This window comes from Rana temporaria, chromosome 4 (assembly GCF_905171775.1).
Source record: "Rana temporaria chromosome 4, aRanTem1.1, whole genome shotgun sequence".
Taxonomy (NCBI): Eukaryota; Metazoa; Chordata; class Amphibia; order Anura; family Ranidae; genus Rana; species Rana temporaria.
Window position 1 is genome coordinate 418,682,242 of NC_053492.1, and position 22,976 is coordinate 418,705,217.

Sequence of the window (22,976 nt, forward strand, 5' to 3'; positions counted from 1 at the left end):
ATCACAGCCAACGAGGAGGAAGGGGACGGGGCTGAGCTGCGCTCTGTGTGCCTTTTTGATATTTTTATTGCAGTGCTGTATTCATAAAATAAACATTTCTGTTTTCGCTACCTACCTTCTTTTAGACCCAATGGTGCCATCAGTGGTCCTCTGTGCTTCTGTATATGCAAAGCAGGAAGATCATATCTTGTGGAAGGGGCCAGCAGGGTGTTGTACATGACAACTTCCTGAACACATCACAGCATCCTGTCTCAGTACTTCTTTCTAATGCAAGCAGTAGGCTGTCTCTTGGAAGAAGTTATGCAAATATCAAAATGCCTTAATAAGTTGATGTCAGTCTGGAGGAGTGTGCATTTCTAGGCAGACTGCATTTGATTTCAGATCGCCCTAGATAACGTTCACATACCTCCCAACTTTGATGGGATGAGAATGAGGGACACCTATCAGCAAAAGCATACAGGCATAGGACACACCCCTTGACACGCCCCCTTAAAAGGAGAATTGTACAAAAAGTGTTTTTTTTTCTCCACAACTATTCCTTTATACTGGCTTTTAGAATTTACAAATGCAGCAATTTAGAATTTGGATGAAAGGTTTAGCACTGGGAAACACTTTTTGATAGATAAAAACTGCATTTTATATACAACGATATAGATCAGGCCAACATGAGGAACAAATAAGGAGGAATGAGGGACAGAGGGACATTGCTCCAAATCAGGGACAGTCCCTCAAAATCAGGGACAGTTGGGAGGTATGCATGTGATACTGAGCCTCCATGATTGAAAGAGCTAAAATTCAAAGAAAAAGGAGCAGGCCAGGGACAGTAATGCTCGGTAGAAAAGTGCTAAATGATGCTGGGCGTCCTCCTACCAGGAAATTAGGTGGGATTTACTTAACTTGCTGCAGCTTCTAATGCACTCTGTGAGAAGATCACAGTGTGCAGTAAACTATTTCAGTACATAAGAGGAACCTGTACAACTGTGCAAGCCAAGACACCAGCTGAAATCTATCAGTAATTAGAAAGCAATACTGCAAATTAATATCAGCTGGTTCAGTCTCAATTAATGGCCTATAAAAAAGGTGTCTCATTACCAAGGTGTCACACAAGAAACATCTCATGATGGGTGGAAGCAAAGAGCTGTACAAGATCTTCGCAACTTTATTGTTGCAAAACATACTGATGGCTGCAGAAGGAGTTCTAAACTTCCAAATGTTCCAGTGAGCACTGTTGGGGCCATAATGCGGAAGTGGAAACAACAACATTTCACCATAAACCGGTCACGGCCAGGTGCTCCTCGCAAGATTTCTGACAGAGGAGTGAAAATAATTATCAGAAGAGTTGTCTAAGAGCCAAGGACCACTTGAGCTTCAGAAAGACCTGGAATTAGCAGGTACAATTGTTTCAAAGAATACAATAAATAATGCACTCAACCGCCTGTATGCACGCTCACCACACAAGACCCTATTGCTGAACAAAAATCATGTTAAAACTTGTTTAAAGTTTGATGCACAACATTTAGACAAGCCTGTGAAATACTAAAAGAATATAGTCTGGTCAGAAGAGACCAAAATGGAACTCTTTGGATGCCATAATACGCATCATGTTTGGAGGTCAAATGGCACTGCATATCACTCCAAAAACACCCCCATACCAACAGTGAGGTTTGGGGGTGGGTACATCATGGTGTGGAGCTGTTTTTCAGCATAACGTACTGGCAAACTTCATGTCATTGAAGGAAGATGACGAATGGAAAAATGTACCAAGACATTCTTGATAAAAATGTGCTGCCATCTACCAGGATGATAGAGATTAGGGTTGTCCCGATACCACTTTTTTAGGACCGAGTACAAGTACCGATACTTTTTTTCATGTACTCTCTGATACCGAATACCGATACTTTTTTTAAAAATGTGTCCCCAAATGCAGCCATGTCCCCCCACATATTGAAGCCATGTCCCCCCACATATATCCAGCCGTGTCCCCCCACATATATCCAGCCGTGTCCCCCCATATATATCCAGCCGTGTCCCCCCACATATATCCAGCCGTGTCCCCCCACATATATTCAGCCGTGTCCCCCCACATATATCCAGCCATGTCCCCCCATATATTGCAGCCATGTCCCCCCATATATTGCAGCCATGTCCCCCCATATATTGCAGCCATGTCCCCCCACATATATCCAGCCATGTCCCCCCACATATATCCAGCCATGTCCCCCCACATATATCCAGCCATGTCCCCCCACATATGCAGCCATGTCCCCCCACATATGCAGCCATGTCCCCCCACATATTGCAGCCATGTCCCCCCACATATATCCAGCCATGTCCCCCCACATATATCCAGCCATGTCCCCCATACCTAGTAGATGATGATGATGCCGCCGCTGCTGCCGCTGCCGCATTAATCAGCGTGCAGGGAACATTACAGGCAACTTTCGTTTGAATAGCTGTCCATTCCTTGCCGCGCCGTGTATAGACACTCCCCATTGCTCAGGATTGGACTGATCTGTCCAATCCCGAGCAAGGGGGAGTGTCTATACACGGCGCGGCGGGGAATACATCTATTCAAACGAAAGCTGCCTGTAATGTTCCCCGCACGCTGATTAACGCGGCAACGGTGGCTTTGCGGCGGCGGGGGGGGTGTCAAGTATTCTATTCAGGCATCGGGGGCATTTGCGGGAGTACAAGTACTCCCGCAAATACTCGGTATCGGTCCCGATACCGATACCGGTATCGGTATCGGGACAACCCTAATAGAGATGAAGCAAGTGTGGACATTTCAGCAAGGCAACCATCCCAAATACAAAGCCAAGGAAACTCTCAATTGGTTTCAAAGAAAGAAAATAAAGCTGCTAGAATGGCCCAGCCAATCACCTGACTTGAATCCAATAGAACAACTAAAGATCAGAGATCATAAAAGAGGACCACGGAACCTTCAACATTTGAAAACTGTTTGTGTGGAAAAATGGGCCAAAAATAACACCTGAGTAAGGCCTGGTCCAGCATAGTAAAATTATCTTTTAACACTAGACATGTGCACAACAAAAATTTTCGTATTTTTTTGCTCCGTTTCGTCTCGTTCCGTAGCTTCGTAAAGATTTGTAATTTCGTAAGACTCAAGTTTTCCTATTCGGACCTGTTCGTATTTCGTAAGACGCAAGTTTTCCTATTCAGACCCGTTCGTATTTTCGTAACAGTTTTATTTTCGTTTATACTGAATGATTCGTAATTCTGTCTAATTTATTTTCGTTGATTCGAAATTCGTAATTTTGTTAGATAATAATTTTCGTAATTTTGTACTTTCGTAAATACATAGCAACATGCGGCTAATCCATATTAAGATATACTTTCTCTTAAGCCCCGTGCACACGGTCTGACTTTTTGCCAACAAACATCTAAATTAGCGTTTTCCAAAAAATCCGACCGTGTGTACGCTCTATCGGACAAACTTTTTCGGTTTCAAAAGTCTGGCCAACTCCCTTCAGACAAAAATCCACGGAAAAGTTTGTTTGAAGTCCGATCGTGTGTACGAGGCTTTACACTGTCCAATGTGACTCAGCACAAAAGAGATAAGCTGATTGGCTAATATATTAAGTAATCACTCACTAACTACACTGCCCAGTGCCCATTCGAAAGAAGGATACAAGTACACAAATTTACGAACAGACAAAGAAACGGATTTACAAAACACACAAATGAAAATACGAACATACGAATGAAAATACGAGCAGACAAAGGATTTAAAATACGGAATGCAAATCGTTCGTTATAGATGTCATTTTCGTTCTTTTGCTTTTTCGGTGTTTCGTATTTTAGTAAGATTGTCCAATCATACGTTCGTATTTTCGCTTGTTCATTGTTTTGCTTATTCGTAATTCCGTAATTTTCGTATTTTGTTTCTTTCAGCTTTTCGGATGTTCGAATTGATACGAATGTACGAATACTAACAAATTCGTACGAAAATCCATTCGTTACGAACGGGAACGCACATGTCTATTTAACACTGCCATGTTGGAGGCAGCCTATAAGGTCATCCTGCGCTGGTACTGGGTTCCAGCCCGTACCGCCAAGTCAAACCCATCCTGCAATAACAGATGCTTCCTGGGTTGTGGTCAATGGGGAAATGAACTGCACACATGGTGGTCTTTCCCCCGTCTTGTAGGATTCTGGTCAAGGTTCTTTGGTATACTATCCTCCCTATTTCACGAACCCCAAAATTGCATTACTTCATTGCCCGATCCTGGGCCTTTTCTCTCACCAGCAGAAACTAGCCACACACTGTACTTATTTATCGCTGCCAAACAAACAATAGCGAGAGCCTGGAAAAAAACCTTCTGTCTCATTTTCAGAGGTAAAGAATACCTTGACGACCCTTATGATCCATGAAAAAATGTCCAGCGTCCTCCACGATTCCCATGCAAAATTCCTTAAGGTGTGGCCCCCGTGGTGGTCCTACATTCTCCCTACTTCCCTACTCTATATACGACCAGTCTAGGACTCTAAATTTAATTTGATGCCGTCTCCAGCCTAGGGGACCGTCCTTTCTCCTTCTCACTCCTTTTCTGTCTCTTGCTCGCTGCTCTTTTCTACTCCCACAAGACCCACCCCCCCACTGTTGTGCATGTTTTTTTGTTTTTGTTTTTTTGTTTCGTCCCTGGGTTTTTTTTGTTTTTTTTTTTTGTTTCTTGTTTTTGTTTTTTTTGTTTTTATTATTTTTCTCACCCCCGTTCTGCAGACAACTCCTCTCTCCCTTGTCTGCCTTACCCCATGGGTCTCAAGGCTCGGGCGTTACGCACTGACTCCCGGCTGGTGGGTCGGAGTCAGTTTATAATCTATACCCTTAAAATATATGTTTTACCATGTACCTTTACCTGAACTCTTTTCTTACTGTGTGTTTTATGTCCATATGCCCTGCGTGAGAATTTGTTACTTGGTTTCCCCCTTTTTATATCTCAATAAAAATATTGTACCAGAAAAATAACACCTAAGCAATGCATGCGACTAGTTCAGTGGCGGCCGGTGGTATATTTTTTAGGCAACCAGTGCCCCCCCCCCCCGGTCGAGTCACCTGCACCCCCCCTTACCCCTCGGTAAGTCAACACTTACCCCAGGCAGCACTTCCCTCTGGGCAATGAGCGGCCATCTTCCCCTGTGTCTCCTCCTCTGCAATATGACGGTGTCCTCGCTGTGTGTCTCCTCCCTCCTCCTCCCTCAGCCAATAAGGTAGCTTCTCCTTTTGGCCAATTGGGAAACGGGTCCCAGGACCCACTTTCTGATTGGCCGGGAGGCAGAATCAGTGTGACAATAGCAAATATTAATTCGCTATTGTCAAACAACTGGGTGGTATTCAGGCGCAGTGCTCTGTCCCACGAGCCCACCCTTTTTTGAAGCTTATTAGTTCCTCTGGCTCTAATCACATGCTTCAAAAAGAAAAATCCCCTATTGGAATTTATGCGTCTGGCACCCTGCATGCAGATCAGGAGGCCGGATGCATGGATGGGGGGGGGTGGTGCCCGTGGGCCCCCTATGGACGGGCTGCCACTAGACTAGCTTCTCCATAAAGGAGGCGTCTTGGAGCTGTCATTACCAACAAAGGATTTTGCTCCAAGTATTAAATAGATTTCAGTTTGCGTGTTCAATACTTTTTCCTGTGTCATTCCATTTTATTACATAGAACTTCATTTCTGAACTTATTTGTTTTGGTTTCTTTATATGTATGGCTTGCATGGGTTGTTACTGACGTGGTGAACATTTTGTGTCAATAGCAATTTAGAAATACATTGGTTTACGAGTAACGCGGTTAACGAGCATTTTGAAAGAGGAGCAACTTTTAAAAACAATTCTGACTCGGTTTGCGAGGGTTGTCTCGCAAAACTAGCAGAATTCAAGCTAATGGGGTGTGCAGTACTGCATTTGGCCTGAGGTGCTGAGGATCCAGAGTTGAGGAGAGCCGAGCGGAGCCGTTCAGAGCCGTTCGGAAATACTCTGTTTTTTAAGCCTTTCCGAGGTCAGTCGAGCTGTTCCCTGATCAATTCCGAGGCTCTCCGGCACCCCCCACCTCTGGCCACATGCGGTATTGCATGCCATTGAAGTCGATGCAGAACAAATTATTTTCGTTTCCATTGGGTTCTATGGGGAAACTCGCTTTGATATGTGAGTGCTTTTGATTACGAGAATTCTCCTGGAACGGATTATGCTCGTAATCCGAGGTTCCACTGTACCTAGAAAAATTATTATGTGTTTAATGCTTATTTTACCTGATATATATATATATATATAGGGCTAGATTCACATACCTTTAGGTGGGCGCCGTAACTTTGAGAGGCGAGTATGGTATTCTCAAAGATTTTGCCGCCGAAGTTACGGCGGCGTAGCGTATTAGGGCCGGCGTAAGCCTGCCTAATTCAAATGTTGAAGCTGTGGGCGTGTTTTATGTATATTAAGTGTGACCCCACGTAAATGATGTTTCGATCGAACGGCGCATGCTGTATCCCAGTGCGCATGCTCCAAATGACGTCGGCAAATCGTCAATGCTTTCGACGTGAACGTAAATTACGGCCAGCCCCATTCACGGACGAGTTACGCAAACGACGTAAAATTTGAAAAATTCTACGCGGTTCCGACGTCCATACTTAACATTGGCTGCGCCATCTTTTTGGTGGTTTATCTTTACGCCTGAAAAACCCTTACCTAAACAGCGTATCTTTACTTCGACGGCCGGGCGTATGTTCGTGAATAGGCATATCTAGCTGATTTACATATTCTAGGCGTAAATCAGCGTACACGCCCCTAGGGGCCAGCGTAAATATGCAGTTAAGATACAACGGCGTAGGAGACTTACGCCGGCCGTATCTTAGCAACATTTAAGCGTATCTCAGTTTGAGCATACGCTTAAAGTTGCGACGGCGCGGATTCGGACTTACGATGGCGTAATACGCCCGTTGTAAGTCTACCTGAATCTGGCCCATATTTATAGGCTCTATAACTCTCACACAGACTAAATATTAAACACTGATTTGTTTTTTGTTTTGTTTTTTATACCAAAGAAATACAGTAGAATACATTTTGGTCTAACTTTATGAAGTAAGACTATCTTAATTATTTTTTTGCAAAAATGTATAACGGAAACTAAGACAGATGTTTTTTTTTCAAACGTTTTGGAATTTTTCCATTTTTATAGCAACAAATAAAAAACCCAGTGGTGATTAAATACTACCAAAAGAAAGCTCTATCTGTCACAATAAAATGGTAAAAATGTAATTTTGGTTCAGTGTTGCATGACTGAGTAATTGTCATTTAAAGTCTGACAGCGCTGAAATCTGAACATTGGCCAGGGCAGGAAGGGGGTGAAAGTGTCTGGTATTGAAGTGGTTAAATATGTTATGCTCTATTATTATTGTTGCTGTTGTCTATCTATTCTTTTACTAGCTGAAGAAAGTGACTGTAAATAAAGACAAGAGTATTTGCATGAGGAGACAGATATGAAGTGATACGATGTATTTAACCCCTGTCAAGTGGCCTTATGAAAACGTATTGATTTTAATCTTGTAAGGCGAGATAAGAGCAGAAGAAATTGTTTTCTAGATGCTGTTACTTCTTAATTAACAATGTCACAGTGTGTGAAAAATCAATTTCAGAGCTGATTCGACACAGCGATATGCTGCACGCCTGCAAAGGCAAATAATACACAGCTGCGTCCCCGGGCGCTCCGCACATTACCAGGCAGTGGTGGTAGTGTACCTACTTGATGTACGTGTTGGCGTTGCCCTCGGGAAACACATAGGGATGCTTCTTTCGAAACACATGTCCCACCCGACTACATGGGATGATCTCCAGGCTTCCCCCGCACATCCACACACGGAATGAGATCTCTGGAAAGACATTAAGGATATATTTTAGTTAAAATGCAAAACAGAGCATGTTCAAGCAGACCTGTCACCAGATTTATTTTTTTCATATTAACCACTTAAGACCCGGACCAAAATGCAGCTAAAGGACCTTGCCCCTTTTTGCGATTCGGCACTGCGTCGCTTTAACTGAAAATTGCACGGTCGTGCAACGTGGCTCCCAAACAAAATTGGAATCCTTTTTTTCCCACAAATAGAGCTTTCTTTTGGTGGTATTTTATCACCCCTGCGGTTTTTATTTTTTGCGCTATAAACAAAAATAGAGCGACAATTTTGAAAAAAATTCAATATTTTTTACTTTTTGCTATAATAAATATCCCCCAAAAATATATAAAAAAAATGTTTTCCTCAGTTTAGGCTGATACGTATTCTTTTACCTATATTTGGTAAAAAAAAATCGCAATAAGCGTTTATCGGTTGGTTTGCGCAAAATGTATAGCGTTTACAAAATAGGGGATAGTTTTATTGCATTTTTAATAATTTTTTTTACTATTAATGGCGGCGATCAGCGATTTTTTTCGTGACTGCGACATTATGGCGGACACTTCGGACAATTTTGACACATTTTTGGGACCATTGTCATTTTCACAGCAAAAAATGCATTTAACCTCCCTGGCGGTATGATTCTGTCAGAAAAAAGGTGCTGAAAGCGGTACCATTATTTGCAAGGAAATTTGGCGTTTTATATTGTAGGTCTGTCATTTTTAGAAATAACTCACTTAAATCTGACCAAACAAGATTCTAATAGGCATCCCGGGTATGACATTTTTTTAAAAACAAAATTATAAATTAAAATATATTATAAATAAATATAAATAATTATAACAAATAATAATATATTTCTAATAAAAATTATTCAATAATGTAATCAAATTAAAATCACTGAAATTTGCTCAGTTGCAGAATTGTTGCTGTCATTATTTTTTTTTTTTTTATGACGAATTTCCCCACAAATCGCTATCGCACAATTCTGCAAGTGATTATAATTTATTATCGCTGTTTTTTAGCTGATCTAAAACTATTTTTGACATAAAGGGACACTTTTGGTTGCTATGGACAATCTACAGTTTGCAGGGAGAAAGAAAAGTTTTTATTATATAAAATGACATGCATGACACAGGACAGACCACTAGGGACAGGGGGGGGGGGGTGTTTTTTTTACATACAGTACTGTAATCTATAAGATTACAGTATACTGTATGTATTGTGTTTGTTTACGTTTTTGAATTTGGCGCCGTTCTCCGTCCCCGTGCGTTGTAACGTCGCAGGGAACGGAGATCGGCGTCACACGGAGGCACTATGTGAATCGAGCGAGGTCCCGCTCGCTCACACAGCGCGGTGGCATCGCTGGATCCAGGGACAAGGTAAGTAAAAAGTGCCTGTGGATTCAGCGAGGCGAGCCGAGACTGACTCGGGGTTACCGATCGTAGCAGGAAAATCAAACCCCGAGTCAGTCTCGGGAAGACCGCCAGGGAGGTTAAAATGCATTGTTTATTGTGAAAATGACAGTTGCAGTTTGAGAGTTAACCACAGGGGGTGCTGATTGGGTTATGTGTGACCTGAAGTGTGTTTACAACTGTAGGGGGGTGTGGCTGTAGGTGTGACATCATCGACTGTGTCCCCCTATAAAAGGCATGACACGATCGATGACGGAGCCACAGTGAAGAACGGGGAAGCCGTGTTTACACACGGCTCTCCCCGTTCTTCAGCTCCGGGGACCGATCGCGGGACTCCAGCGGCGATCGGGTTTGTGAGTCCCGCGGTCACGGTCACGGAGCTTCGGACCGGGTCGCGGGAGCGCCCCCACGGCTGGGCTTAAAGGACAACGTACCTATGCGTTGATGTCTATGCGTTCCAAATAGTCTGTCAGTGTAAGGCTTGATTCATATCTATGCATTTTTAGTTCTTTTTGCAGATTTGCTCTACAATCTATGTACCATGGTTTCCTATGGAACACGTTCTGTAGTGCAAATCTGCAAAATGCTAAAAGCACCAAAAATGCATAGGTGTGAATCCAGCCTGAAGGCCCGTACACACAATTGGATTTTCTGAAGGGAATTGTGTGATGACAGGCTGTTGTCGGAAAATCCGACTGTTTGTATGCTCCATCGGACAATTGTTGTCGAATTTTCCGCCAACAAATGTTGGATAGCATGCTTTTAAATTTTCCAATAACAAATGTGTGTTGTCGGATTATCCGATCGTGTGTACAGAAGTCCTTCGGACAAAACTCCAAAGTACAAGCACGCATGCTCAGAAGCGATGCTCACCATAACACAAAATTAGCAGAAGTTGCCCAAAGGTTGGCACTAAAGAGCTGAAAAACCACGTAGTTTTGTATTTGTTGGCCGACAATTCTTTGCCGTTTGTATGCAAGACAAGTTCATGGCCAACTCCCTTCTGAAACAGATTAGCCCCACACGTAGTCTCTTTCTTCATGAGCCAGTCTAAATACTGGAGGAGAAGAAACTGAGGAAATGCTTTCTCCTGTCTGCAGCAAACTGATTGCCTCAACCTAGGCAAAGTCACTGGACTGAAACTCAATTATTTAATTTAAATTATAACTGGTAGAGATTTTTTTAAAACAAGTGTTGGTGTATATTGTGGCATGTCAGCAATTCATTTATGCAGATGTGCTAAGATCCACTTTTATACATTTATAAATGTTTAGGGTTTGTGCCTTTCTTCCTACTGATCCCAGGGCAGGGGTCTCCAAACTTTCTAAACAAAGGGCCTGTTTAGTGTCCTTTAGGCCCCGTACACACGAGAGGATCCATCCGCTGGAATTGATCCGCGGACCGGCTCCAGCAGATAGATCCCCTGGTGTGTACAATCCAGCGGATCTGTTTCCGTGGATTTTTATCCCCTGGGATGGATTTCCAGCAGATAAAAATGTTAAGACATGCTTTAAAATCTATCCGCTTGAATCCATCCCAACGGATTGATCCGCTGGTCTGTACAGACTCACCGGATCAATCCGTCCGAATGAATCCCCCGCATGCGTCGCAATGATTCGACGCATGCATGGAATTCCTTATATGACAGCGTCGCGCACGTCGCCGCGTCATCATCGCGGCGACGGCGCGACACGTCATCGCGATGGGATTTCGGCGCGGATTTCGATCCGATAGTGAGTACACTCCATCGGATCAAAATCCTCGGAAATCCTCGAGAGGATTTATCCGCGGAAACGGTCCGGTGGACCGTATCCGCGGATAAATCCTCTCGTGTGTACTAGGCCTTAGACTTTAGGGGGGCCGGACTGCAGCCATTGAGCGTGCAAAATGTCCCTGCATCAGTGGAACAAAACAATCACTCATCGTTGGTGTCATTAATAGTAATTGTGCCCCATCATTGGGGTCATAGGGCCCAAGTGTCATTGGTAGGAATAGAGTCAGTGGTGCAACTGCCTGGCCCACAAATGGTGTGTATTCCCTATATAAATTGTATTCTGCAGCATCTCTGATGGGAAAGTGATTCCCTTTACTACCCTGAGACGTACATTCTCCCTGTCTGGCTCCATTGTGTTTAGATACTGGCATTTGCAACATGTACTTAAAGTTTTTTTTGCTGTCAACAATGTAGAGTATAAGATTTCCTATCATCTGTGCCCAGTCTTGCCACAAAGCGTTAATCCAGCTCTGAGCAATCCTCTTATGATTTTTCAGTGAGATAAAACAGACAAACAGAGAAAACCTTGTCTGTTCTTCCCCCCTGCTGTTAGTGACAGGTGATTTACATATATCATGCACTAGCCTAAGACAGGCATTGTTTTTTAGTTCCCACCACCACTCCTTTTCTGAAGTCATGTAGTTACGTTTCTGGGATTTGACTGGATGTTAGTGATTATAGCAGAATTTAGTGTTATGCCCCGTACACACGACAGAACATGTCCGATGAAACTGGTCCGCGGACCAGTTTCATCGGACATGTTCGGTCGTGTGTACGGCCTATCGGACAGGTTTCCTGGCCTAGCGGACAGGTTTCCAGCGGACAAAAGTTTCTTAGCATGCTAAGAAACTTGTCCGCTGTAAACCTGTCTGTCGGACATGTCCGCTGGTTAGTACGTCTAACCAGCGGACCGAAATCCCGCGCATACGTCGAATAGATTCGACGCATGTGTGGAAGCATTGCACTTCCGTGTTTGAGAACGTTGGTGTCTTCTATGTCACCGCGTTCTCTGTCCGCGGGGATTTTGGTCTGATGGTGTGTACACACATCAGACCAAAAGCTCCCAGGAGCGGACCGTTTTCATCGGACATGTCTCCTTGTGTGTACAGGGCCTTAGAAATTCACAGGAGAAAATGCATGCTGACAAGGGGATTATAGAGGAGGGCGGGGAGTCTACTGACATCATGACTCCACCCACCGAGCTCCAGACAGAATTTGCAGTTTTTTAGTTCTCATAAAAGACAGAGGGGAGACATTTGACAGGTAAGGAAGGATACATGCAGGAGGCATGTATATCCTTATAGATCAGAACTATGGCAGTAGTATAGAAAGGATGAGAGTGGGTTTACATCCACTTTAAGGCACAGTTTCTGAAGCCTGTTGTACTGGAGTCTGACCTGACTAAACATCTCTTGGTCTCCGGGGTGCTGGGAAAGCCATTTTCATCGCTGTACCTTCATCTTTCTGTGGCTTATGACACCCGCGCCTTACTGAGGAAGACTAGGATGATTGTATCTCAACTTATATAACCTCTATGATTTCCGCTAAAGACAGGCTTAAACAATTAAAATCTTTACACAGGCCCCCCCCCAGCATTTGGCCAATATCTACCCTCAATCAGACCCCTTGTGCACAAGACGTGCCACTTCCCCCGGCACCTTCCTACTACACATGGTATGGTCCTGTCCCATGATTCGTCCTTATTGGGAGTGGGTGGTTGACACCCCTAATGAATATGTGTGATCTGGCTCTAAGGCAGGACCCGTTGCTTCTGTTGTTGAGCCACATGGAGGACGTGGAAGTAGACCGATATACTACGTTTTTTCTTCCCTTTGTCTTATTGTATGCAAAATTGGAAATCCTGTTGCGTTGGAAGCTTCCCACGCCTCCTACTACGGTACATCCACCTGGTAGAAGGCAATCAATTCAGTTGTACGGCTCTATAAAATAACATATGAAAGTAGGAATTGTCCTAGGAAATCTGATAAGGTGTGGTCTACCTGAATAGTTGTATATGGCTAGTATGCTTTAGATAGAGTAGGAACATTGTTGTCACTTGTCCTCTTCCCTGTCCTTCCACCCTTTTCCTTTCCACCCTATAGTGATCTGTGCAGCTCAGGGCTGGGGGGACGGGAACTCTCTGGGGTAGATTCAGGTAGCAATTACGCCTGCGTATCCATAGATATGCAGCGTAATTGCTAAGTAGCGCCGACTGTAGCCTAAGATATGACTGGCATAAGGCTCTTATGCCGTCGTATCTTAGGCTGCATTCTGACGCTGGCCGCTAGGTGGCGTTCCCGTAGTGGTCAGCGTAGAGTATGCAAATTGCATACTCACGCAGATTCACAAACGTACGCACGCCCGGCGTTCGAGTTTTACGTCGTTTGCGTACGGCGCTTCCATCGTAAGGCTGCTCCTGCTATTAGGAGGCGCAGCCAATGCTAAGTATGGACGTCGTTCCCGCATCGCGTTTTTCGAATTTTGCGTCATTTGCGTAAGTGGATCGTGAATGGCACTGGACGCCATTTACGTTCCCGTCGAAGCAAATGACGTCCTTGCGACGTCATTTACCGCAATGCACGTCGGGAAAGTTTCCCGACGGAGCATGCGCACTACGTTCGGCGCGGGAACGCGCCTAATTTAAATGATCCAAGCCCCCTACGGGATCATTTAAATTACGCGTGCTTACGCCGGCCACTTTTACGCAACGCCCCCGCAAATTACAGAGCAAATGCTTCGTGAATGAAGCGTAGTGCAAGTAATTTACGGAGGCGTAGCGTAAAAACGGTACGCTGCGCCTCCGTAGTAGTGCGCACAGCTACCTGAATCTACCCCTCTGATAATAAATATACACTAGACATTGACCAGAAAACCTATACCATTCTAAAGCCCTGTACACACGGACCAGAATCTTGTTGGGAAAAAACGTTGTTTTTCCTGGCGAGATTCTTGGCAAGAATCTCTTGCCGCCCGAGTGTACAGACACTCCATTCAAAAGAACCATCGTTCTTTTGAATGGAACAAGCGCGGTGACGTCATCGACTACGACGAGCATGCGCTCGTCACATTCTAGGCCGTCGCCGCCATCTTGCTACAACCTACCTATGCCTAGGAAGCTACTGCGCATGCGTCAAAGTCATTTCGAGCATGCACAGGTTTCCACAACGACAGGTAAGTATACACACTCTCTGGTTTCTCGGCAGGAAAACACTGCAGAGAATCTCACGACGAGAAAATAGAGAACATGTTCTCTATTTTTCTCGTCTAGATTCTGGGCAGTCTTCTTGTCGAGAAACCTGAAAGCCTCGTACACACGCTCGGGTTACTCGGCAAGAAAGCTCTGCCAGCAGTTTTCTCACTGGTTCTTGCCGAGAAAACCGAGCGTGTGTACGAGGCTTCACAGTCAGGCATTCCCAATGCCACAGCATCATGGAATGTGTGGGACCAGTCCTTCATGCTGCAGCATTCAGAATGCCTAACTGATAAGAACACAAAGCAGGTTTACATGTATTTGGTTTGTTAAAACAAATATTATTTCAGGAGAAAATGATTTAATAATTCAAGCTCTGTTCTATGGCTAGGTCCAGAGTCTACCAGCGCTACTCACTTCCTTGCAGCCTTGTGCCTGCTAACAGCAGACAGGTCCACTTTAACAGAGTTATAAGCGGTCTTATGAAATAGCGGTTTTAGTCGCTATTTAAGCTCAGCCGTGTCTTGTTCGAATTAGGCGAGTCAGAAAAATATCAGATCCCTGTGTACCGAGGATTAAGAAGGTTGTGTAACATAACGCCAATCCCGATCGCGGCTAAACGAAAGTCACTGAGGCAGCGTCCCCTCCTGACTGCAATAACACCTTATCTACAGACACAGAATGATTCCTCCCCTTCCTCCGCTCATACATTGTATCAAAGAGCAAAATTCCTTTGAAGTCAGGGGGAGAAAATCTTCCAAATGAAAACATGTTTCTGTAAGCTTGTGGCATACAGTACATTGGCTGCTGTATAATACGAGGCTGTAATAAGTCAGATAGGAAGGGAGATAGAGATATTGAATTCCATTTTTTTTATATATTATTCTGATATGACAAGCAGATATACTACTGTATAATAGTGAAAATGCTTGGTTGTTCATTACTTGTAAATGGTTGTTGTCTCTTTTGCATCTCATCCCTTACACCAACGAGTTCAAGCCAGGTGCTGGTGGACCCTTTCAGCAGGACTATTATTCCTAATACCATACAGTATATTGCCCCTGACTCATCAAGCTGCAATAGCACTAAAGGACTGCTAAAATGCATTGATTCAAAATTGATATATGGGGCTAGATTCAGATAGGTTAGCGGATCTTTAGATCCGCGTAACCTATCTGATTTACGTTACGCCGCCGCTATTTTTTTAAGCAAGTGCTTTATTCAGAAAGCACTTGCCTCTAAAGTTGCGGCGGCGTATCGTAAATCCCCCGGCGGAATTCAAACTCCGCGGCTAGGGGGCGTGCACTATTCAAATCAGGCACGTTCCCGCGCCGATCGAACAGCGCATGCGCCGTCCAGAAATTTTCCCAGCGTGCATTCCCCCAAATGACGTCGCAAGGACGTCATTGGTTTAGACGTTTACGTAAATTACGTCCGGCCATATTCGCGAACGACTTACGCAAATGACGTAAAAAATTCAAAACTCGGCGCGGGAACGAAGGCCATACTTAACATAGGATACGCCGCACTTACCCCTGCTATAGCAGGGGTAACTTTCCGCCGGAAAAAGCCGAACGCAAACGACGTAAAAAAAAACGCCGGACGGTCGTTCATTTCTGAATCGGCGTAAATGCTCATTTGCATATTCGACGCGTAAAAGACACGGAAGCGCCACCTAGCGGCCGACCTGGAATTGCAGCCTAAGATCCGACGGTGTAAGTCACTTACACCTGGCGGATCTTAGGGAGATCTATGCGTAACTGATTCTATGAATCAGTCGCATAGATACGACCGGCCGGCCTTAGAGATACGACGGCGTATCAGGAGATACGCCGTTGTATCTCCTATCTGAATCTGGCCCACGGAGTTTAACGCATTTGAAAGTGTATCCAAAGCCCAAACCTTTTTTTTAAGCTTTGGGTAGAGTGGTAGGCATTAGAACCACGGTCAGGTTTTTAGTGTCTATGTAAGTGAAATTCATCATCTCTGTTTGTTCTGGTGACCATTGTCAATGGGACAGAAATTAATAGGAACTCCAACATTTTGAGTCACCAGAACAGGAATAGAGGAGAATCTCCCTGTGAAGACACTTGTCCTGTGATAACTATCTTAAAAGGAAACGCCCCTTACTTTGGAGAGATTTTCTCTCAATTCCTATTGTGTCCCCCTACATTGGTAGTCAGTGGAGCAGGGTTCCCCCTGATAGTGGTGGTCAATTGAGAAGGGCCCCCCTAGAGTGGTGGTCAGTGGAGAAGGGCCCCCCTTACATTGGTGGTCAGTGCAGAATGGACATTATTGGTTAGTAGAGAAGGGTGCCCTTACATTGGCGGTCAATAGAGAAGGGCTTTCTATAAACAGTAAAACCTTGGATTGCAAGCATAATTCGTTCCAGAAACCTGCTTGTAATCCAAAGCACTTTTGTTGACAGGGTATAAAAGAGAAGAGAGGCACCTCTAATGCCGCGTACACACGATCGGTTGGTCTGATGAAAACGGTCTGATGGACCATTTTCATCAGACGAACCGATCGTGTGTGGACCCCATCATTTTTTTTCCCATCAGTGAAAAAACTTAGAACCTGTTTTAAAATTATCTGATGGTTAAAAAAAACGATAGAAAAAAACGATTGTCTGTGGGGAAATCCATTGGTTAAAAATCAACGAATGCTCAGAATCAAGTCGACGCATGCTCGGAAGCATTGAACTTAATTTTTCTCAGCATGTCGTTGTGTTTTACGTCACCGCGTTCTGACACAATCGTTTTTTTAACTAATGGTGTGTAGGCAAGACTGATGAAAGTCAGCTTCATCGTTTTTTTTTGATGAAAAAATCCATCAGACCGTTTTCATCGGATGAACCGATCGTGTGTACAGAGCATAAGTGTAGCAAATGTTGTACCTTCATTAAATGTAACCATATTGCTACACTTAGAGGCTCCTCCCCTCTCTTTTACACTCAGTTGTGACATGACACTACTCTTATATCAAGACACCGCTTGTATATCAAGGCAAAATGTATTAAAACATTTTGCTCATCTTGCAAAACGCTCTCAAACCAAGTTACTCTCAAACCAAGGTTTTACTGTATATATATTTTTCACTCTAGTCATTTCTGAAATAAAAACACCTCATAGGAAGGCTTTGAATGCCCCCCAACCCAGAAGAATGTGGTGCTGGTCATGTGTGGTAATACATTCTGAAACAGCTTGATTAATAGAGGTGTGAGAGGGAAAGAGGAGAAGCCAGAAGGCATTGAGTTTCTGGGAGGCTCTGGACAAAGTAGTAGGAACTGTAATGTCTAGGTGGATCGTTAGGGAGAGTGGTCATAAACTCCTTTCAGGCCCCCGTACACACGACCGAGTTTCTCTGCAGAATTCAGCCAGAAATTCGATCGGAGCTGTATTCTGCCGAGAAACCCGGCCGTGTGTACACTTTCGGCTGAGGAAACCGACGAGGATCTCGTCGGGCCAAATAGAGAACATGTTCTCTATTTCCTCGTTAGTCAACGGGGAAACTTGGCTAGCCGAGATCCTCGGCGGCTTCACAATGAACCTCGGACGTGTGTACGGGGCCTCAGAGCATACTGAATAATTAGTATACTGTATATGTAAGGTGTTAATATTGGAGTAATAGGGACAAATCTATTCTTGACAAAAGGGCCCTTTATATTGGTGGTCAATTAAGAAGAGCCTTCTTACCGTCTTGGTCAGTGAAAAATAGATACTTATATTTGTAGTCAGTGGAGAAGGGCCTCCTACAATAGTTGTCAGTGGAGAAGCACCCCTTGCATTGTTGGTCGGTAGAGAAGGGCTTCATTTACATTGGTAGTCAGAGTTGAACGACTTCCTCTTACATTTGTGGTGAGTTGAGAAGAGCCTCCTTACTTTCATGGTCAGTAGAGAAGAGCCCCTTACATTGGTAGTCAGTCTTGTATTGCCATCTTACATTGTTGGTCAGTGGGAAATAACTTCCTTACATTGGTGGTCAGTGGAGAAGAGCTTCCTTACATTGGTGGTCAGGGGAGAAGAGCTTCCTTACATTGGTGGTCAGCTGAAAAGAGCCCCTTACATTGGTGGTCAATGGAGAGTTTCCCTTTTACGTAGGTGGTCTGCAGTGGCCCCTTGGACTGTGCTGGAGTAGTTCCTCACGAGATTTGGAATTCTCAACTTTCCCACAATTTCACTGGGCCAGATCCACGTACAGCGGGCGCAACTTAAATATTCGGATTTAAGTTACACCGCCGCAAAATTTCTACCTAAGTGCCCGATCCACAAAGCACTTACCTAGAAATTTGCAGCTGTGTAATTTAAATCTGTCCGGCGCAAGGCGTGCCCAATCCCGCGCCGGACGTACTGCGCATGCTCCCGACACGATTTTCCCGACGTGCTTTGCGTGAAGTTACGCTGCGCAGAGTTTTGAGAATCGCGATGGGTGTAAAAGAAAAAAAAAGAGTTGCGGCGGGAAATTTTTTTTTTTTAAAAAAAAAATTGACAGCGACGCGGGAAAGAAGGGTATACTTTTACATGGTGTACTAAGTTTACACTTTGTAAAAGCAGCCCTAATTTTTTTTTTTTTTTGAAAAAAAACGAAGGGAAACAGCTTTGTGGATCTCCGTAAGTGCTAATTTGCATACCCGACGCGGAATTTCGACGAGAAATGCTCCCAGCGGCGGCCGCGGTACTGCATCCTAAGAACCGACAGTGTACAACTATTACACCTGCCGGATCTTAGGAATATCTATGCGTAACTGATTCTATGAATCAGCCGCATAGATAGAAACAGGGATACGACGGCGTATCAGTAGATACGCCTGCATATCCCTTTTGTGGATCTGGCCCATTGGGTTTAACCATAACTTTCACTCCCAATATTTCTTTTTTTTTAATCTTTAATCCTGCATTTTTATGTGGATTGCGGGGGTCTAATTTAGTGGACCTTGCTTGTGTCTGTTTACCACTACCCTGCCCCTTTCCATAGGCATATACACTGGCATACTGTATGACTGGCCAGGCATGGATCTAGAAACTACTGTATTGTGCTTTACACCTTCTGCCAAATGCAACTTTGTTTTAACTGGTACCCTTAAAAAGTATAAAATAAAAAAAGTGTTATCTCCTCCATATGGAACAAATAACAAAGTAGCAAACACAAGCAACTTGGAATGCTTTAAAAAGTGCGATAGTGTAGGAGGAATAAAGAGCCTTCTTTCATCTGACGCCGACTTCTGCAAAGAAAAATGAAAAACAAAGGTGGAAAAAAAAAAGAGCACTGTTCCCGCCAGAGGCCCGAAATTCAATCAGAATATTGACTGTGCGAGGGCCTAGCTCCAGATAACACATACATAATAGCTTTCTGCATCCCAGAGGAGGACACATTCACTTGATGAGTCAATAAATTCTCTAGGAAAAAAAAAAATGCAGGAGGTAAAAACTGATTAGGAGGGCTGAGATTTTCATATATTCTGCTGTTCTATAAACCAATTTGTCACTCTCAATATGTCTGCTGCCTGTGACGAGGACAGTGGCCTATTTTCATTAGTGAGGCAGCGCACATCACTGCAGCGAGATGTGTAAAGATCTGCAACTACAAGACATGTTTTATTTACAAAGTTCTATATAAAAAAAAAAACATTTCAACCTATTACATATTGGCGATATATGGGTGCGTTGGATGTTGGTGACAGGTACACAGGAGGAATTGTAATCATAGTAAATCCATGGCTTTCAAATATTATTTTTATTTTTAGGCCTAGTACACACGAGAGGATTTATCCGCTCGAGGATTTCCACGGATTTGGATCCGATGGAGTGTACTCACCATCGGATCGAAATCCGCGCCGAAATCCCCTCGCGATGACGTGTCGCGCTGTCGCCGCGATGATGACGCGGCGACGTGCGCGACGCTGTCATAAAAGGAATTCCACGCATGCGTCGAATCATTACGACGCATGCGGGGGATCCCTTCGGACGGATCGATCCGGTGAGTCTGTACAGACCACCGGATCGATCCGCGGGAGCCAATTCAAGCGGATAGATTTGTAGACATGTCTACAAATTTGTATCTGCTGGAATTGGGAAATTTCCGCGGATAAATATCCGCAGGAATGTACACACCATAGAATCTATCCTCTGAAACCGATCCGCTGAGATTTTTCAGCGGATGGATTCTATCGTGTGTACGGGGCCTTAGAGTGTATCTAAATCTTTATAAGAAAGACAATATGTTAGAAACTTGTATTATGTTCTGTCTTTCAATTACGTGAGGAGTTTGTCCACAAAAAATCCTAAAATTCAGCACCCAGGGCTTCCTAAGCATCACAACGCAGCGTTTTGTTACCCAGCATGCAGCAGCAGTGTTGTCAGACTCCCCCCCTCCTGTTTTTTCTTACCTGAGCCCGATCCGATCCAGCGATGTGCATGAGCGCAGTGGCTCCAGCTGCTATCTCTCATCGGCTCCCACTGCTGCCAATCAAATCTAGTGACACGGGAGTGAGGCGGGGGATCGGGCTGAGTTCCGCTGTCTGTGACAATGAACATAGCAGTGGGACTTGGGAGCGAGCCTGCACGGGTGGCCCCATGGAATGTGGATTTCCGTGGGAGCACCCGATGAAGAGGCGCGGCCAGGAGTGCCAGTGGGGGACCCCAGAAGAAGAGGAGTTGGGCTGCTTTGTGCAAAGCCATTGCACAGAGCAGGTAAGTATAGGCATGTTTGCTTTGAAAATTAAAAATGAATTAAATTGTGTTTTTTGTATGTGGTGCTCAGATGCAGCGAAGAGCCAGGGAGCTTTAACTCTACTCTCCTTTCCACACTAACTAAATACTGCTCTCCCACCCAACAGTGTCTCAGTAGCTACGTTTACCCTGCTCCCCCCTCCCAGCAGTGATTTAGTAGCTAAGCTCTCCCTGCTCCCAACTGTATCTCAGCAGCTCAGCTCCCCCCTCTACCCCCTCTCCCCCAATAGTACATCTGCAAAGCCACAGAAAGGGTTTTTCTTTCAAGACAGCCTCTACATGACCCTTTCTCCACCCACCCAATCAGTACCCATTCACTTAATTGGAGGAAGATCTCCTCCAATCATAAAACAGGACCTCAGTTACACGCTATAGTGGAAGGAAATGAGCCAAATCACAGTAAGAGCGGTAAGACTACAGCCACCATGCTGCCACGCTGTTCATTGTTTTATTAAATAAGCATAACAAATCCTCTCTTTCATTTTTTACCATTATTAATGGCTTTTTTCATCCGATTTGAGCTACTGAGCAAAAAAGAAAAAAAAATGGCCCCTATCATGGCTCTCGGAATGCAATTGCGGTGATGTTACCAGCGCGCGCTGCCATTTAATGGAATGTGTCAGCGCCTAAACTCCCGGCTTGTTCTGGCTCAGTCATGCAAGGCCTCTCATCCTGACACGAGCCGCGCTTCTGTTTTTTTACTAATTCCATTTGTATTGTCACTTCTCTCAGACAGATATGGGCGGCTATTGAATTTTCACCTCATCTCCATCTCATTAAATCTCCGAGCTCTGCTAAAACGTCACACGCAAATCGGCTGCTAAACACGCCAAGCATTTCTGACAGAAACTCACAGAGGGCAGGCGCTGAGTCAAGGCCGTGTCATATTAATAAAGCTGGAAGTTACTTTAATATTCTAAGTTTACACATGTCACAATCTACATTGCTAACAGTGTTATACAGCATGTCACAGGAGTCTTATTAAAGGTACATGAAACAATCAATCCACCCAAAACTCGTATTTTGATTTTTTTGGTAGAAGAAAAGAAAAATAACTGCACTCTAAGAACTGCAGGCAAACAGCTAAATGCACAATTGTATATAATAAGTGACCTCCTCGATACCCTAAAACTTAGATCAGGGGTCCTCAAACTTTTTAAACAGGGGGCCAGTTCACGGTCCCTAAAACTGTTGGGGGGCCGGACTATAGTTTAAAAAAAAATATGAACCTATGCACACATCTTATTTGAAGTACAAAAAAAACAATACAATATTTAAAATAAAGAACAATTTTAATCAACATAAACTTATTAGTATTTTACAGACTCCCTTCATTACGGAACCCCAGCTCCTGCATCACCGATTCCTCTCCATTACAGATCACCCCCATCAAAAATTCCCCTGTATTAGGTCCCCCCAACACAAACTTCTCTCCATTACAAAGCCCCCAATAACAGACCCCCCATCACACAGACCCCCAACACAAAGGGAGGGGAGAGGATAGGACAGAGTGGGAGCAGCCAGGTGGAGGGAAGGACAGGGTGGATGCAGCCAAATGGAGGGGAGGACAGAGTGGATGCAGCCAGGTTGAGGGGAGGACAGGGTGGGAGCAGCCAGGTGGAAGGAAGGACAGAGTGGATGCAGTCAGGTGGAGGGTAGAACAGAGTTGGAGCAGCCAGGTGGAGGGTAGAACAGGGTTGGAGCAGCCAGGTGGAGGGTAGAACAGAGTTGGAGCAGCCAGGTGGAGGGTAGAACAGAGTTGGAGCAGCCAGGTGGAGGGTAGAACAGGGTTGGAGCAGCCAGGTGGAGTGGAGGACAGAGTTGGAGCAGCCAGGTGGAGTGGAGGACAGAGTTGGAGCAGCCAGGTGGAGGGTAGAACAGGGTTGGAGCAGCCAGGTGGAGGGTAGAACAGGGTTGGAGCAGCCAGGTGGAGGGTAGAACAGAGTTGGAGCAGCCAGGTGGAGGGTAGAACAG

At 44.5% G+C, this 22,976-nt stretch overlaps 1 protein-coding gene across 1 annotated transcript in view; it reads right to left on the reverse strand.

Annotated features, from left to right (window-relative positions):
* Positions 1 to 22,976, reverse strand: part of GALNT14 (polypeptide N-acetylgalactosaminyltransferase 14) — a 657,875-nt gene that overhangs the window by 62,477 nt on the left and 572,422 nt on the right. Inside the window, exon 10 of the mRNA XM_040351317.1 lies at positions 7,751 to 7,877. Within this exon, the coding sequence (XP_040207251.1) occupies positions 7,751 to 7,877 (127 nt within the window). The remainder of the gene's footprint in view (positions 1 to 7,750; positions 7,878 to 22,976) is intronic.